This window comes from Anolis carolinensis, chromosome 2 (genome assembly GCF_035594765.1).
Source record: "Anolis carolinensis isolate JA03-04 chromosome 2, rAnoCar3.1.pri, whole genome shotgun sequence".
Taxonomy (NCBI): domain Eukaryota; kingdom Metazoa; phylum Chordata; class Lepidosauria; order Squamata; family Dactyloidae; genus Anolis; species Anolis carolinensis.
Window position 1 is genome coordinate 21,195,417 of NC_085842.1, and position 18,653 is coordinate 21,214,069.

At 41.8% G+C, this 18,653-nt stretch overlaps 1 protein-coding gene across 1 annotated transcript in view; it reads left to right on the plus strand.

Annotated features, from left to right (window-relative positions):
* Positions 1-18,653, plus strand: part of LOC100564843 (alpha-2-macroglobulin) — a 76,721-nt gene that overhangs the window by 24,387 nt on the left and 33,681 nt on the right. The window contains exons 6-14 of the mRNA XM_008105773.3: positions 643-811; positions 2,995-3,079; positions 7,383-7,506; positions 8,877-8,991; positions 10,251-10,360; positions 13,036-13,191; positions 14,107-14,331; positions 15,806-15,869; positions 16,694-16,839. Of these exons, the coding sequence (XP_008103980.1) occupies positions 643-811; positions 2,995-3,079; positions 7,383-7,506; positions 8,877-8,991; positions 10,251-10,360; positions 13,036-13,191; positions 14,107-14,331; positions 15,806-15,869; positions 16,694-16,839 (1,194 nt within the window). The remainder of the gene's footprint in view (positions 1-642; positions 812-2,994; positions 3,080-7,382; positions 7,507-8,876; positions 8,992-10,250; positions 10,361-13,035; positions 13,192-14,106; positions 14,332-15,805; positions 15,870-16,693; positions 16,840-18,653) is intronic.

Sequence of the window (18,653 nt, forward strand, 5' to 3'; positions counted from 1 at the left end):
GAGTCCACAGGGCTCTCTGGATGTAGGTGAACTACAACTCCAAAACTCAAGGTCAATGCCCACCAAACCCTTCCAGTATTTTCTGGAAACTATAAATCCCAGGGTTCATAGCATTGAGCTATACAGTTAAAGTGGAGTCAAAGTGCATTAATTCTACCCTGTAGATCAGGCATGGGCAAACTTGGGCCCTCCAGGTGTTTTGAATTTCAACTCCCACAATTCCTAACAGCCAACCAGCTGTTTGAATTGGTGGGAGTTGAAGTCCAAAACACCTGTAGGGCCGAAGCTCGCCCATGCCTGCTGTAGATGAACCCTTATTCTTGTTATCCATTTATAGGCAACCTATTTCCTTTGGTATCTGCTGATGTTTGGTCCCAGGATCTTCCATAGATACCAACATTCATGGCTGTTCATGTCTCATCATATTCAGTGGCTTGCCAAATTGCAAACCTCATAATTGCATGGCATTGAGCCCCAGTAGTTAAAATATTGATTCTACAGTGCAGAGCCAACACACAAGGGACTGGGAGAATTGGAAGTCAAAGAATTTGAGAACCAAGGAGTCCTCATATCTGCTTGAGTTCCACCAGCAAGGAACAAGGCCCTGTCCCAGGAATGACCGTATTGCCATATGATTTCTAGGACCCCAAGAGGAATCGCTTGTTCCAGTGGCAAAATGTGGAGCTGAAGGTAGGCCTCGTGCAGCTCTCTTTCCCTCTGACGTCGGAGCCCAAACAAGGCACCTACAAAGTGGTGGTGAAGAAACCTTCGGGGAGTAATGTGGAGCAGACCTTTGAGGTGAAGGAATATGGTAAGACCCCCCTCATGCCAGTAGATGAGTCCATAATTATTGATAGTTTTTTAGGGTTATATACATACATTACTTCATTGCAGTCAACAGACCATTGGAACATGTTCCATATATATTTAGAACAGCACCAAATGGCCATTCAGATTAGCCACATGCATGAAAATCAAATCAAACTGGTAATTATAAAAATACACTTCCAATTTGAAGGTCTCACTTTTATGGATTTAATTTATTCTCTCAATGAAATAGCTGCTTTGAGTCTCCTTTATGGACGCTTCCATTCTGGTTGAGGGCGGGGTCTCCATCGGAAGTTGAGGGACGTTGTGTGATGGGCTGCATGCCCATTCATCCCTCAACTAGCTAGAAAGCATGCTAGGACACTAACAATTTGTAAGTGTGATGAGGTCCTTGGTTCTTCACTGTGACTGAAGCCCATTTGCCAACTGAGCCCCAATGAATGTCTAGGATTTTCATGACAAAAGTAGTCACTTGAGGAACTAGCCTATCAGAAAACATGGCCATAAGTAGTCAAGGTGCATGGGATGGTAGGTCTCAGGATCCTAAAGATGGAGCATTATCTTCAGCAAAGATTTAGCTTTGTTTCGTTATTTTTTTAACTTTGATTTTTATCGAGAAATACAAAAGTCCAAAAAAAATTAATAAATCAGAAAGAGAAGAGTTTTTCATAATTTGTAAAACCCAACTACAACAACTATATCTACGACGAACACATTAACAATCCCACTCTAGTAACCTACAAGTGTCATACTCATTGCCAATTGATTTTTGCTTCTTGTTTTCCGTTCCCTTTAGATATTATGTATCCTGATCTCTACTTTTAATAACACTCTCCTAATTTGGAAATTGATAGCTGAAACTTGTCCCCCATCTTTTCTGTAGAAAGAAAGATAAATAAGTTCCAATCTTTCTTAAAATTAGTCAAGGATTTCTAATTCACACTTCTTTGTCAGCCATTCTTCTTGCATCAGGTGTTTTTTTGTCTCTGGACAGAAATGATTCTCACTGCAGAAATCATATAAAGTAGTGATTCTCCAGCGTGCTTTTATGGAAAACCTCCAGCAGAAGTTGTTCATAGAGTCACACTGAAGAAGATAGAGATTTCTAGAGAGAGAGAAAGGCGTAGGGGGGTTATTTTAAAAGTGCCATAACATCCATAGAATCGAAGAGACCACATGGGCCATGTAGTACAACTCCCTTCCTTGCAGGAAAAGCATAATCAAAGTCTTAGCCAAACACTTCCAGCCTCTGTTTAAAACCCTCTAAGGATGGAGCCTCCACAGGACTCCAAGGCAGAGAGTTCCATTCTTGAACAGCTCTTCTTATAGTCATGAAGCTCTTCCTAATGTTCAGGTGGAATCTCCTTTCCTATCATTTGAACCATTTGCTCCATTGAGTCCTAGGGCCCATCCAGACAGGGCCCAAAATGTGTGAGCTTGTGTGCTTTTACTGGAGGTGACCAAACAACGCCTCCGGTAAAACCGAATTAATTCAAGACAAAGCTGGTAAACCTTGCTTTGTCCTGAATTGATGTGATACCTGATAAGATCAGTTTTTTGAGAAGATCTGGGTCTTTCCAGATGTGGAGATGGGGAGGTGTGGTTTTCCTCCTCACCCCCCCCCCCCCCCAAGTCTCCTGGCACATCATTTTTTCAGTCCATGAGGACTCCAAAAGTACTTTAATGGCTACCGGGTAAATTGTTTTTAACTTTTATGGGCTTCTTTTGGGAGGCTTCTGGGTGTCTGAGTGCCCTTCTGGAAGATACCGGGAGGGCATCTAGACCCCCCCCCCCGGGAAAGAGCAGGTTTTGGGGGAGGTGTGAGGACTAAAATGTGCACCTAAGTGGGTGTCTTAAACTCGCTTCGGTCACATTTAAGTGATGTCTGGAAGTGTCCCTAGTTTTCATGGCAGCAAAAAACAAGCCTGCTCCCTCTCCCTTATAACATCCATTCACATATTTAAACATGGCTCTCATGTCTCCTCTCAACCTTCTCTTCTGCAGGCTAAACACACCCAGCTCCACTTTTTCCTTTGTTTTTTTCTTTTCCTGCCTTTATTGTATGGAACCAGATTTATTCTCTTTGAAAAGTGATTTCTAGAGAACTGTATGGTTGTTGTCTTTGGCTCTTCTCTATCTACTTATCTATTTCTTAACTTCCTGTAGTGTTGCCCAAATATGAGGTTCTGGTGAAAGCACCCAAGGTTATAACCATCATGAGCAAACAACTGGAAGTGACCGTCTGTGGCATGTAAGTGACACTAGGTTTCTCTTTCTCCTCTCTGAAACCAGGGCACTGAGAGCTTTTTAAAGGATAATCATAAATGCTGACTAGCCTTTGTGGCTTGGGAAACTAAGTTTAATGACCTCTCTGTCATGCTGTTATCGACCGCGTTTTAGTAGGGATCAACCCTGTGAGGGAGATCCGATCCATCTCTCAGATGAGGGAACGAACCTTGGCGAGCCGACCGAAAAGTAGAAAATAACCCGGAATATAATTTACCTGAGACCGAAAGGAAAAGGCTCTGCCAAGTTGAAGGAAAAACCATCAAAGTGTTTATTCAGCGATTCAGCTGAAAAGGACATCAAGCAGCGATCATTCGACATGCAAGATGTAACATTTCGGTGAAAATAAAGCCATTTTATACATTTCCAAGTTTGAAGTCTGTTTGAACTTCCCACCCCATCCCTCCGCCCATCTGGCTGCTGATAGGTCGAGGGCGCCGCACTAGGCGGGAGCTTCGTTTCCCGCCCCGCGCCTTGGCCAATAAGGAACAACCTTTGCCTCTGTCAGGGCCAATCAGGTTGGGGGAGGCGGGAGCCAGCTAGACAATGGATTTTGGTGAATGAATCAGTGGAGATATGCAAAGTGATTACCTGAGGCTAGCGCCTTCTAAGATAATCTAGGATTATTGCTTTTTTGAATAGAGCCATTTGGAATGTCTGGGGTTCTTTACGCAAGTACACAGTTCATGAACACCTAAGGTGTGGCGGAGGTGACAGCAAACATTGACACTATGGGGTTATGGTGGCAGGACCAGCGGGGGCCTTCCTACGGCTCCCCAGGGGTCCGGATGAGTTTGTGGTCAACATTACCATATGAGATCTTATCATCCGGGGGGCTGCTCCGAACTGGGGTGGCTCAATCTCTCTCTATGGGTCATGCAGATGCAACATAGATTAAATCTTATGGTGACAGTTTATCCTCTTATATGTGTGAAGCCCAGAATACAGGGTGAAGGGAAGGCGGGAATTTTTGGGGTTAACTGAAGTTCAGGCTATGACTTCATTGATTAAAATATACCAGGGAATGATATCTAAAGTAACAATTAAAATAATATCTAAGATATGCCATACATTCACCGAGGGGAAATTCATGTAGAGTACTTGGGGAATTCAGAGTGTGTGTTCCAGCAATTTATAGTATAGTCAAAGTTCATGCACAGAGTTCATAGACAATAGAGGAAATTCATGGACATGTGGGTCATAGTTCATGGAAAGTTCATAAGCAGCTCAGGCATCTGGAGGTTCATAAAAATAAAGTAAAAGAATTAAAGTTGATTTCAGTCCTTGAGAGACCAGCAATTCATGAAACTGTAGGTAAGTATGTGAATGAAGAATCCGTTCATTCATAAAAATGAATGAATGAACCGAAGAAATTCATCCGGGAGCTCTTGCCGCTGTAGAGATCACAACTGGTCCTTGGAGAAACTACACCTCTCTCCCAGGGAGGATGGCAGTCCACCACCAGCAGCCCTGGAAAAGTTCTTGCGGAGGCAACCCGTCAGCCACGAGAGCCGAGGAGCGGCTGCGATTGAGAAAGAAGCAAGCGGAACCGGCTTTTTGACAGTCAGCTGATTTGGAGCTTTAAAGTGGACCGATTCTGGCGCTGTTGGTTGTCCCAGAACCAGGAGCCTCCAAAAGGGTTAAATATAAAAGATAGGCATGCTTGGAGTATTTTTGATGAAGTTATGGGTCAAATTGTTCCGTCCGCCATGTTACTCAATGGCAGGGAGAGTGCGCACGGCTCCCCATCAGAGTTTGAATGGCGGCATGGGTTAGTGGAGGAAAGGAGAGAGGATTTCATGCAAAGGAGTCAGAAAAGGGATACAAAATAACCACTTGAGAGGATTTCAAGTTAAAAGAAAGGATACTTTTATTTAGGAATTTGTTACAATGTTAGGGCTGGGGGAAAGTAATGAAAAGAATTTAATAATAATTTGTTGCGGTGGGAACACTTTCCCACTTCGCTGGTGATCCGGATCTGTGGAACTCCCTGCCGCAGGTCAGATGAGTTTAAAAGCGGGGGTCTCCGCTATCAATTCCCCACTCGGCAGTGCGGGGAGAAAAGGGGGGTGAGCCCCTTCTCCCTATTGCTGCTGCATAGGCATTGTAGCCTCTCAGTGGCACCATGGCCATCTGTCTGGAAGGATTTGAATGTTTCTTTTTGTGACAAATTTGGAACAGGGTGGGTAAGTGGGACCAGCAACAACTTATTATTAATAGAATTAGGATCACAGTCAAAAAAAGGTGAGCCTTTGTAGTTGCATAGAATCTGTATGTCTGTATGTCTAAATGTTGTTCTTTGTTGTTCTGTAAAGGTTCTGCTATACCTCTCAGACTGAAACTGCAATAAAAAGAACCTATGCTTTAAAGTTATTGAAAAGTTATTCACAACATTTTTGGTGTCAGAAGTGGGATATTCTGTTCAGTCTGAGCAGGATGTTTTAACTTTTGTTGTAAAAGTCTTCATGACAATGCTGGTACAGAGAGGTTTCAGGAGTTATAATTTTAAAAACAGCAATTCTACTCTGGACCACAGTTGGCATTTGTGATAATCTCTTGGCAAAGCTCTCAAAAGTGTAACTTTTCCAAAATCTGCTAACCTATCATCACTACTCATCACATCTTGTTTTATACCATCTAGAATTCAGGGCTGCATGGCATTCGGGTATAAACATTGGGCTATGACTCTGGAGACCAGGGTTCAAATCCCCATTCAGCCATGGAAACCCACTCCCACACACTCTCATTATTATTTATTATTATAACTAGCTGTACCCGGCCACATGTTGCTGTGGCCCAGTCTGGTTTAATGAAAAATACTCAGAAAAGAGTTCTTTCTCCCACACTGGACCTTCCACAGATATATAAAGAGAAGCCTCCCACAGAGTGGTAAAACATGCAGGTGTCCCCTGGATAACTCTCTCACACCAGAAGCAGCAAGGGTAATCTAGTTGGCCAATTGCAACACTTCTTGCAGTAAATAAACACCACTTAGAAAAACAATCAGGGCCAGCTAACACCTCCTAGCAAAGGATTCCCCCATGTAGGAAGTAGCCAGGGTTTGAAGCAGTAAGGCTATGTAATGCTAATCAAGTTGGTCAATTGGAACAGTTACACTTCCCTGTAGGAGAAAAGAGTTCTTTCTCCCACCCTGGACCTTCCACAGATATATAAAGAGAAGCCTCCCACAGGATGGTAAAACATCCAAGTATCTCCTGAGTAACATCCTTGCTGACAGCCAATTGTCTCACACCAGAAGAGGCTTGCAGTTTCTGTAGTTGCTCCTGACACCCTTTCCATGGCTAGGCCTCAGAGCCTTCCCGTCACGTAACTCCTCGTCAGTGGTGAAGAGGTGGGCCCAGTCATCCCTTGCGGCCCCGTCCACACCGGTTGCTAAAGGGTGGAGACTGCTTAGCCATTGCTTGGCCATTGCTAAGGGGAGGAGCCATCTGTTAGGATGGTAGCTAAGGGAGGAGCAGACTGATTGGCTGTTGCTTTGGAGTTTGATTTTACCTTTCTCAGGTGTGTTAGGTTTGTGAGAGTAGGCAGTTCGAATGCTATGTTATGTTCAAATTTCATAGCGATCCATGGAGTAGTTTGGGAAATATGAGGTCCCTCACTGACAGACATTACATTTTTATTTATATAGATTATATTTATTTATCTCCTCTCAGTCCCAGAAAATCCCAAGATAGGTTCACCATAGCCATAGAACTACAAACTACCAGAATTTTGGACCTGGTTCAATCTAGTTGAATATGGACTAGAGGTCTTGAAGCTTTACAGATCTTGTAGCAGGTGGTTTTGTCAGGAGGAACTATGGTGCTAGGAAGCATATTCCACAAACAACTCTTACCATCAAAATTGTTTTTTATAGTTTAAGTGGAATCTCTTTTCCTGCAGTTTGAATGCATTACTCCATTTCACAGTCTCTCAAGCAGGAGAAAATATGCTTGCCCCTCCTCAATATCCTTTCAAATATCTAAAAATGGCTATCATGTTCCCGCTCAACCTTCTATTCTCCAAACTAAACATCCCCAGCTCCTTGAGCCATTCCTCATAAGGAGTCAGGGTTTCAAAACATTTCACATTTTGGTGGCCCTTCTCTGGACACTTTCCAGCTTGTCAATATCCTTGAATTGTGGTGCTCCAAGCTGGCCACAGTGTCATTCCAGGTGAGGTCTGACCACTGCACCATAATGTTTCAAAGTCTTCTTCACAATTCAGTGTCTGCTCTCTCTATTACCATGCCTCCTTCTGATTCACAGGTACACTTATGGGAAGCCTGTCCCGGGCCTGGTGAAGGTCCAGATTTGCCGTCCGTATTCCAGCCCTTGGAATGATTGTTATGGAAAAGAGTCAGAGGCTGTGTGTAAAGAATTCAGTGGAGAGGTAAATTAGCCACCAAATAGCAAGGGAATGAAACTATTTTTGGGGATCATAAACTATTATTTAAGATCTACCTTTGATAATTCATAGAGCAAAGGGAAGTCCTCAGGGCATGGGGATAAATCCAGCCCTCTCTTGGGTCCTGCATTAGCTATCATCCATATCACCATTAACTGGTGGTTTCCCAGCTTTTATATAGGAATACATTTTGGGACAAAAGTGCACATTTCTTCTGAGACCTTCGCCATGGGCAACAGGTCCCCATAGCAAGCCCAAATGCTTTCTGGGGTGATGTGGATATATTTTTGTGTGCCTTCACACATTTCATGTGTAGGCTATAAATGTATAGAAAAAGAACAGGACATAAATGGATAAAAGAATAAGGCATACAACGGTTTGCAAATTATTACAGCACGGATTAAAGACATACAAAAGTGTCTGTTTGTGTTTGTTATTTAAAAAACCAATTAATCTGTGGCATTAAAACCATTTAAAGTTCATTAAAAGACAGAATATAAGCAGCCAACCAAACAGAAAACAGTTAAAAGCCATTCTCAATCAGTTTCTAGAAGCTGCAGGATGTAGGGAGTTCTTTTGTACTTGCCAATTATTGTGGGACTACAGTGTTCCCTCGCTTATCGCCAGGGTTAGGTTCCAGGACCACCCGCAATAAGTGAAAATCTGCAAAGTAGGGACACTATTTATTTTAATACTTATACATTATTTTAATAGTTATACACTGTTTTAAGTCTTTATCAACCAATTGTGTGTTGGTAAATCACCTCCTTCTCCTCCTGTTGTCACTTGGGCTCCTTTTCTCTCCCCCTTTGGCTTCTCCTTCCTCCCTTCCTTACACTGTAAATTGTATTTTTTTTATTTAGAATGGTCCCTGGTCAAAGTGGTCTCTGGTCAAGTGGTCCCTGGTCAAAAAAAGGTTGGAAACCACTGGTGTAGATTCATATAATGCAGTCAAACTGTACTGAACTTCATTATATGAGTCTGTACTGACCATATAGTGCAATTTTAAACTGCATTCTATGGCTTCAGACTTGCAAAAGTTCAAAAAATATTTCAAAAATAACAAAATAATATCTTTATTATGGAGCTCCTGGGGAGGGGGTCATTGTGGCTTGACAACATTCATACTTTTTGACATGTTTGCCACATGTGGCTCCAATCCACTATCTTAGTGTTTTGTCTCCTCCCCAGCTTCCATTTCCTTTGACTCTTTCCTCTCTGAAATGCTCCAAAGAAGTTCTCTGAAATTCAAACTAGTCCTTGGGTTGAAATAAATCCTCCCATTTTGTTATAAAGAGAAGCAAAGGCACCAAAGGCTTTTGCAATTGCTTGCTAATTCCTGGTTTCTTCTGCAGGCAGATGGACAAGGCTGTTTGACTCGTGTGGTGCAAACAAGTTTGTTCCAACTGAAGCGGTCAGGGTATAAAATGAACCTCAGAGTGGAGGGCACGATTGTCGAAGAAGGCACAGGTATACTTGTTGGGAGAGGTGGGCTATAAAACCAAGGAAAAAGCATGCAGGGTTGGGATGTAAAAGCAATTTCCACAGGGAAAAACAGAAACAATGAAATCAGGACTTACTCTGCATGATAACAACCACCTAGTATTTTCAGTAGAAGTCCTTTATCCTGAATTCCAAAAACTGAAATATAGTCATCCCTCTACATTTGATGGGGTTTAAGGGTACAAGATCCCTGTGAATGTGAAGAACCAATAATCATGAATCTGTTGTATGTTTACTAGATAGAACACCTTTTTGAGAATTTCTAATTCTTCTGGCACAACTTTGTGGTCATTTCTGCTGGAAGCTAGTCGTATTGTAGAATTTAGGGACACATGTTTCAAACTGAAGGCCCATAGGGCAAATCTGGCCCTCCGCATCACTTTATGTTGGACTACAATTCATGTGTTCCTCTCCATTAGACATCATGATTAAAGCTGATGGGAGTTCTGATACAGTAACATCTGGAAGGCTATAGTTTGTTCTGCTTAATCCGGAGAGTGGGGTCTGAATTTAGATGGAAGGCTTGTGGATATGATGTTTGATGTTAAAATGGCTTTTAACCTTTCCCCAACCTCAAAGTCACAAGTGCTATTGAGTTGCAGTTCCCATTATCCCCAGTACTCATGGTGGATAATCAAAAGTGATGGGAAATGCCATTCATTAACATCTGGAGACCCAAGTTGAACACAAACTAAGGAGCACTGACCACCATGTAAAACAATTATAGTTGGCCCTCTTTATCCATGAATTCTCGGGCCATGGATTCAATGGCCTTTTGAAGGCAAGCATAAGGCTGATGTGGCCCTCAATGAAAATGAGTTTGATACCCTTAACCCCTAACTTAGAGATTGCTAGATAGGGATTCTCTCTAGAAATTTGTAGATCATCCAGTATGACTGTTGGGAATTGATCATAGAATCATAGAGTTGGAAGAGATGTTGTGGACCATCCAGTCCAACCCCCTGCCAAGAAGAAGGAAAATTGCAGGAAAAAAATCCCAAACACTTCTGGTCCCAGATATTTCAGAAAATGGATACTCAACTTGTACTGGAATGTGATTTTCTGTGAAATAAACAGTTTTTTCGAATTCAGAAATAATTCTGATAGCAACCATGTTTCCTGTGCAGAAGAACCTGTTTCTGTTCAAATAATCTAGCATGATTAAGTCCTGAACTGTAAATACTTTTGAAAAACTGTTCTGTTTAATGTATGGTTCTCCTTGGCAGGAATGGAGTTGAATGGGTCGGCTTTCACGGATATAACTCGGACTCTCAGCAAAGCTACTTTTGAAAATTTAGACCCCTATTACAAGCCTGGGATCCCGTTTCAGGGGCAGGTAAGGCCTGTTGGTTCATCACTGTTGTGTCCAACTCTGTATCTGAAATTTTATTTTAAGACATTCCCTACACATGTTTGAAAAGGCAGGGCCAGCCTTGCCATTAGGCAGTGTCACAAACTTCCCCTTTGTTGGAAGCTCTTGTGCAAAGACAAAAGGATTGACCACATGGAAACTCCCAACTTTGATCCATGAGCTCCCCAGCACCTTATAGAACCATAGAATCATAAAGATGGAAGAAACCCTAAGGGCCATCCAATCCAAACCCATTCTTCCAGGCAAGCAGATACAATCAAAGTACTCCTGAAAGATGGTCATCCTGACTCTAGCCCCATCTACACTGCCATATAATCCTCTTTTTGAATCCAGATTATGTTCTTTGAACTGGATTATATGTCAGTGTAAATCCAGGCTCCGCTGAAAAATTTCAAAAGAAGAAGACTCCACTACACTCTCAGGTAGCAATGTCTTCCACTGCCAAATGGTTTTTCCTGTCAGGATATTCTTCCTAATGTTTAGATGGAGCCTCTTTTCCTGCAAATTGAATCCATTGTTTTATGTCCTAGTATCTGGAGCAGCAGCAATCCAAATATTTGTCCTATTCCTTGATTATTTTGTTGGGGATACTATATGGTAGTACTTGAAACAAAAATAAAAATTTGGGAAGAATCATCATCTTAACTATCTTGATTCTGTGTGACATATCCCAATTCCATTTTTTTAATTGTTAACTTTTTCCATAATTGATTGTAGTTTAGTTATATTATGGTGTTTAGGTTTTTGGTGATATATACCTACAGATATTTTAACTTCTTCTCACCCAGTTTTATTCCCAAGATGGATTGTAATCTTTTAAACTCTTTCCAAGTAAGGTTTTTGTGTAAGATTTCTGATTTTTGAATGTTTATGGCCTGCTCTGATAACTTTTCAAATGTTAGTTACGTCCTTTACCAAACCCTCTGGTGATCCAAGTAGAACCATAGTATCATCAGCATATACATTTACTTTTATTTCTTCGTTGCCAATTTTATATCCTTTAATTCTGTTATCATTTCTAAGGGTAAACCAGGTTAGTCCTGTTTAGCCCTCCATTAAAGAAAGTCAGGGAAGTTTAGCTGAAACTCTGGAGGAATCCCAGGCTTTGGGCAAAATGTGGACAGCCTGACTGGATCTGATGTGAACCAATCTAGTGTCCACATGGACTGGCACTGCCACCCCCTTTTCCCTGATCTAATCAGCCTCCTCCTTCTCCCTGACTGAGCGGGTGCCTCTGATGTAAGGTGTGACGAACAGGAATGGCTGTTGGGCAACATTGATGTTGCCAAGTAAAGTGACTGTCTAGTGAGGCTGAGGGATGTAGACACCACTATGCCACATGTTGGGGACAGGATGACCATTTCCAAGGGCAGTGCATAGTATTTCTGCTCCAGGCTGACCCTACAATTAAGCACATGTGATTGACCAAAATCACTTTCATATCAATGAGACTTAAAGTCCTGTTCTTCTGGCGCGAGCTACTCTTCGCCTTCCCAAACTACCTTTCCCAGAATTCTGCTTGCACTAGGCAGGAAGCAGTCAGGCGTTGAATCTGCAAGGCCATTAAATGCCAATCAAGGTGATCAACTGCAACATTCATACTTGCCTTAAGCAGACAAGAGTTCTTTCTCCCAACCTGGACTTTTCACAGATATATAAACCCCACTTGCCTGGTTTCTAACAGACCTCACACCTTTGAGAATGCCTGGCATAGATGTGGATGAAACGTCAGGAGAAATTGAGTCTGGAACATGGCCACACAACCTGGAAAACTCACAGCAACCCATTAGGAAAAACATCCTGACAGTATGAGCTGTGTGACAATGGAATATGCTGCCTGATAGTTTGGTGGAGTTTTCTTCTCAGGAGGTTTTAAAGCAGAGGCTGCATGGCCATCTACCAGGAATGCTTTGCCTGTATTTTCCTGGATGGCAGAAGGTTGAACTGGATGGCCTCTTCCAACTCTATTTCTGTGATTCAATGACCAGTGTAGATTACCCCAAAGTCTACTTCCTCAGGTGTAATACCTTTGGAGAGAGTGTGAATAGTCATAGAAATGCAAAACCTGTGGATACCATAATGAGGTAACAAGATCACTTCAAGTAACAAGGCAAGGGAAAAGATGTTACCTAAGGCCAGGGTGGAAGCAGTTATTGGAAGGTAGTGTGAGGCTGGCTGGTAGCCAGAAAGGTGTTGTGATAAGGCAGAGACATCCGTGACCATATCTCCACTTGAGAATAAAGGAACCTCTATGGGCCAAGTAGCCAAAAGCACTCTGAGGCCTAACAGAGGGTTCCCGAAAACTTTATTCTGGTTAATCAGAATTATAACAGGGTTCTGGATGTCGTATCTTGAGGAATCTTCCTCCATAGCTTCATTGCAAAATTACAGAAATAGATTAAATTTCAAAGAGACTTTGAAACCGACAGCCATCTGGGGAAATGTAAATTTGTCAGGAAAATTTGCTTGGGGTGTCCCAAGTCCAACCCTTCCAAGCAATGGGATCTCAACCCCAGCTTCAGTTTCTGTCTTTTCATGTTCATTTCCACTGCAACACTCTACCTTCAAAATTCTTAGACAGTATTGCTCTTCTTCAAAATAAAAAAACCCCTATATTTTTATTTGTTTTTTACATCTAGGTGAAGCTAGTAGATGGTACCAATCAGCCAATTACTAATGGGACGATCAGCATCCAAGTAGGTGCCAAGAAGACCAACTACACTACCAATGACCAGGGGCAAGTTCAGTTTTCCATAGACACCACGAATTTCACAGGCGACTCCATTTGGATCAAGGTGAGTATTGCTTGTCAAAGTATTAGCAGCGCAGCAGCAGTTGGATGGAATCAGTGGAGCGCAGAACGAAGAGTCACTCAGAGACATTGGTAAAACTATTTACAAAGTTTTACTATAGCAGCACAAACAGACGACAGATGAACACAGGACTTGACTCCTAGGCAGACAGATCTCGACTCCACTCAGAACTGAACTGACACAATCAATAAGCATACACACTTGTGTCTGGATACTCCCTAGTTCCAGCCACACATCAAGGTCATCACAGCTTCTTGGCAATTAACTCTTTCCATACTATGTTACATTCTGGATGATGCAATTAGTTGCAATACAAGCAAGACACAAATTTCATTTAAACACTATTAATACACAAATCCCACATTAACATTGCTGAGGACTGGGAACCACAAAATCCTTGAACAAATGAAACTACACTTCCAGGTATGGAGAAATATATTTAGGGGTAGCCATGGAGCAAAATAGAATCCAGATCTTGCATCACAAGTGATATGTGTAAGAGTCCTTATTAAGGTTAGCCTAATAAATGTATCATCGTAACATGGGGTTTGGATTTTGTTGTGTGTGTTTTTTAATATGAGAGATTCAGGTCAATTTACCTTGTATATTTTGACACCACTTGAACAACTATGGACATCTGGCGACCCTACAAAAGAACTGGCCAAGCTACAACTTCTATGATTCCATAACACGAGCCTTTACAATTAGAGTGGTGCCAAACTGCATTAATCCAACAGTGGAATTTCATGCTTAGGAGCAAATACAAAATACCACACTCATGTGAATGCGGACCATTTATTAAATAATAATAATAATTTATTATTATTATTTGATCATCAAAATTTATCCCCTAAAGTTCTGAACCTTCTTTGTTATGTCTGTTGTCTTTTCCACCAGGCTAAATATAAATCCACACCATATTGTTATGACAGAAACTGGGAGTTTCCCTCTCACCACGAAGCTTACTTCACTGCATTTTATTTCTACTCACCAAGCCGCAGCTATCTCCATATCGAGTCTGTTTCTAAAACATTGAACTGCGAACAAAACCAGGCAGTCCGAGTGCATTACGTTCTAAATCTGGATGTCATTAAAGATGAGAAAATTGTATTCCACTATTTGGTATGTCTGAATGGAGCAATGTTGTTGGGGTTTTTTTGATACGATGGACTAGTGCAGTGATAGCTAACCTTTTAGAGACCAAGTGCCCAAATTGCAATCCAAAAACCACTTAATAATATAATTGATATAATTCAAAGCTGGAAAGAGATACTCACCAGCATTAAATGATCCAAACAAAGTAAGGAAAGCAGTCCTAAGTGTTTTCATTGACTTAAAATGATTTGGCAGATAATCTACACGCATGAATTGGAAAGGACTTAGAAATATAGCAGCAGCAAGAACAAAGTTAATTTATACCCTGCCTTTCTTCTTACTAGTTCTAGCTGGTGCACATGACCCAATTTGCCACTTGATACTGGGGTGAGAATGAGTGAGGGACTATCTATACAGGCGACAAATGGTGAGGTTGACCCAGAGTAGTGTTGGGGGTTGTAGAAATAAATACATAGAAGCTTTACAACAGTTTCTAAATCAAGATAAACCCTGCAGGCTTGTGTAACAAGTAATAGTACCTTTACTTCAGTTCAAAAGATCAAACAGGACAACAAAATATATCAGTCTTTCTGAATTCACACAGAGAATATAGGGAATAAACAGTCCCTTTAAACAGTTTTTAAATCTGCCTCATTTGCCTTATAAATAATCAGGCTTCGGAGAACATGGCAGCCATTTCCTTCCTGACCATTTCTAGTAAGCTGCTCTCCTCCCTCTCCGAGATGAAAGTGGCAGTTAAAACCATTTGCCTCAGCAGCAAGCTAGAAACAGCAACCAATCAGAATTCTGGCTCCTGGCTGGCTCAGCCAATCAGCTGTCGACACATGCCCTTTGCAGTCAACTCACCACATCATGGTGCCTCTTTTACAAATCCTCACAAGTAGAACCACCAAGTCTCTTACGGGGTGGGTGGTGTCCTTATTGAATAGGTTCATCACTGCTCACCACCTTTGGACTCATACTCTGCCCCCATCAATCTGGGCTGTGTTCTCTAGATATGAACATGGATGGAACTGGTTACTGCTTGGAGCTTGCAATGATGATATCCAGAGCAATGAAGCAATTGGAGAAGGGAGGCCTGAAAAGAGAGAGCTAATCCTCCATTTCCCTTCCCTTCTCTCATATTGTTTGTTGCTCCAGCTAGTGCCACTCCAGGAACCACACAGTGGCTAGTGCCATTTTCATACCTGATGAGCATAGTAAAGCCCAGAATGACAGAGGCAAGGTCCGTAGTCTGCCTGAGTCCAGGGAATGTGGAATGGCGATGTAAACAGCCACAGCTTTTACCATCAGGAAGTTCTTCCTCATATTCAGATGGAATCTCATTTAGCTTTTTAAGAGTTTGGACTGGAGCTCAGTTCAGATCCACAACACTCAGGAACCAAATAAATACCATGAGTGGCCAGCAATTGTATCTCCACTTGACCTCAGCCTTCTGTATCAGCATCATACTCATTTGCCGTTTCCTTCCTCTCTGCAGGTGATGGCTAAAGGAAACATTGTGTATGATGGGACCTATGATCTACCTGAGTTGCTCAAAAAAGGTAAGCATTTCCCACCCTCTTACCACTTTTTTGCCTTCTGGGGTGTAAAGTGGTGAAGACAGAGATGTGTTGCTGCACAGTACCGTCCCTCATTGGCCGCACCTCCTCATAAAAAAACAGGAAGACTCACTGTAGAACTTGCCAATTTCACCAAAAAAAAGAAAGAAAACAAAACAAAACAAAACAGCCATTGTGGTTTGGCACATTGCTGGCTACTTCCTAAATGATTGGCTTTGAGGGGTCCTTGTGTCTAGTCTGACCTGGAAAATTCTTCACTGGGAACATTTGCACTGTAGAATTATTGCAGTTTGACACAACTTTCACTGCCATGGCTCATGGAAGGTGGTTCCAACAGTGGTTTGCTTGATGCACTTCCCTCTTGGCACCTTACTCCCTTTCATCCTCTATTAGTACCTCTTCCCCAGGCCATCTTTCCAACTGAGACCAGCACCTCCAGCATCTTGGCTGGATCTGTCGGTGGTGCCCCTTTTCTCACATGTTTGTTGGCAACTTTGGTGCATACAGAAAGGAAATGTGTAGAGTGGGTTTCAACTGCTACTCTGCTATAGTTCTCACATGACTTCCCTCTCTGAGGTTTAGGCTTAGAGCCTCTGTGGGCTACACCAAATCCTTCTGAGGGCTGCATCTGGCCCCCAGGACACATGTTGTGAAGATCTGGTGTAGATCGGACCTTATTCACCAAACTGTTGAATGACCCGCTTCGCCATTTTCTCCAGGTCATCTTTGAGTCTGAATCGTAGCCAAAAGAGGCATGTTAGAATGTATGAATGCCTTGCTTCTCTCTCTTGACCTTCTTTCATTAGCAGCCAAAGGGGTGTTCGCTTTGGATCTGGCCCTCAGTGTCCATATGGCTCCTGTGGCTCACTTACTAGTGTACACAATTCTGCCCAATGGAGAACTTCTGGCTCATTCTGCGGATTTTGTAGTTGAAAACTGCTTCTCAAACAAGGTAAGGTGGCCTAGGTCACTGCTTCTTAAACAGTGAGTTCTGACCCCTGGACCACATGAAGCCTGCCAAGGAAGTTTTGAAGTCCCAGCTACCCCAAGCTTCCTATTTGGCTCATTTCCTAGTGGAAAAAAAAAATAAGAATGGCCCAAATGAACCATCTCCCCAGGACACCCCCAGAAGCTGTGGTTCACTTTTTTAAAATTTTGATGTTCACTTGTTGCTTAACATTGATTTTTCAAAACTGGTAACAAACTTCAAACAACTTCCATGTATTTTAAAAAATATATTTTTGAGTGTTTTGTATGAAGACCCCAAAGCAGAAAACTCTCACAGCAGGCCTGTAGCGAGGGGTGTGTGTGTTAGGGGTTCAACCACCACCACCACCCCCCGAAATTTTTCAGGTTATTAAAAAAAACCTGGTTTACTCATGAATTTTAACTGGTTAACCAAATCCCCATGCTAAGTCTATGAGACGCAAAACATTAAGAGTCCCTCCAGGCACTATCTCAAGCAGATATTGACAGGTTTGTAGCGGGGGGGGGGGTGCTAGGGGTTCAAACCCCCCCCCCCCAAATTTTCAAAACCCCTCCCGAAAATTTTTTCTGGCAACGGCCCTGTCTCACAGTCTATTTATGAATATATTTATGCTGTAGAATTAATGCAGTTTTACAATTCTTGATCTGCCATAGTTTAATGCTATGGAATCCTAGGATTTATAGTTAGGTAAGGCACCACACTCTTTGGTGGAGATGGTAAAAGGCCTAAAACCACAGGTCTAATGATTTCATAGCACTGAGCCATGGCAGTTAAAATTGTGTCAAACTACATTACTCAGTGTAGACACACCCTGATGAAACTAGAGAAATTGTTGAGTGGGAGAAGCAATGAGGTGAAGAAAGATTAATCTAAGGAAATATAACTTCCACATCTTATGACTTCTTATGACTTCAACTGCATTCATTCCACGGTGTATGTAAAGGAATAGATCAATCAGGCAGGGGAGAGTTTTGAGATCCCACCTCTGCCACCAGCAGTTTATAAAAAGGATCCAGTCGGGATGTTTATTTCTGCTACCACCTTTCGTGTTCAGGAGCCTTGCTTTATTTATTTTGAGGCTTACAGATGAGAGTGAGACTTTGTATATGATGACTAGCTGTGCCCGGCCACGCGTTGCTGTGGCAAAGTGGTGGTGGTATTGGTTAAAAATTGTTGTGTAATTTTTATTTGACGTTATTTGCAATTTTTCATTAATTTTATTGTAAGTTATATTTTTATTTATTATATTTTATTATTTTCTTGTATTATTTTTAGTTATTTTCTGTTATTATAGTATTTTATTGTATTAATTTTTTAGTGTTTTAAATTATTTTTTATTGGGTTGATAGGAGACCAAGTTGGAGGAGCTTAGCCTTCTAACTGGCAGCAATTGGATAAAAGCAATTATTCCTCTCTCTCTAATTAGGACTTTAATAAAATAATAATAATAAAACTTTATTTATATCCCGCCACCATCTCCCCAATGGGGACTCGGGGCGGCTTACATGGGGCCATGCCCAGACGCCATAAAATATAACAAAATAAACAGCAAATCATAACACAATATAACAGTACAAAATCATCGTATATATATTACAACCCAAATCGGAGAAAACAATGAAAACCAGGGCAGGCCACATGAACACTTAATTAAAACTCGGGAGAGAGAGACATAGGGACAAGAGGAAACAGGGAAATAAAATGGTAAAGCAGTCTAAAGGATAAAGGATAAAATCCAAGGGGAATAGCCAGAGTAATATATTACATTTACTCCCCAA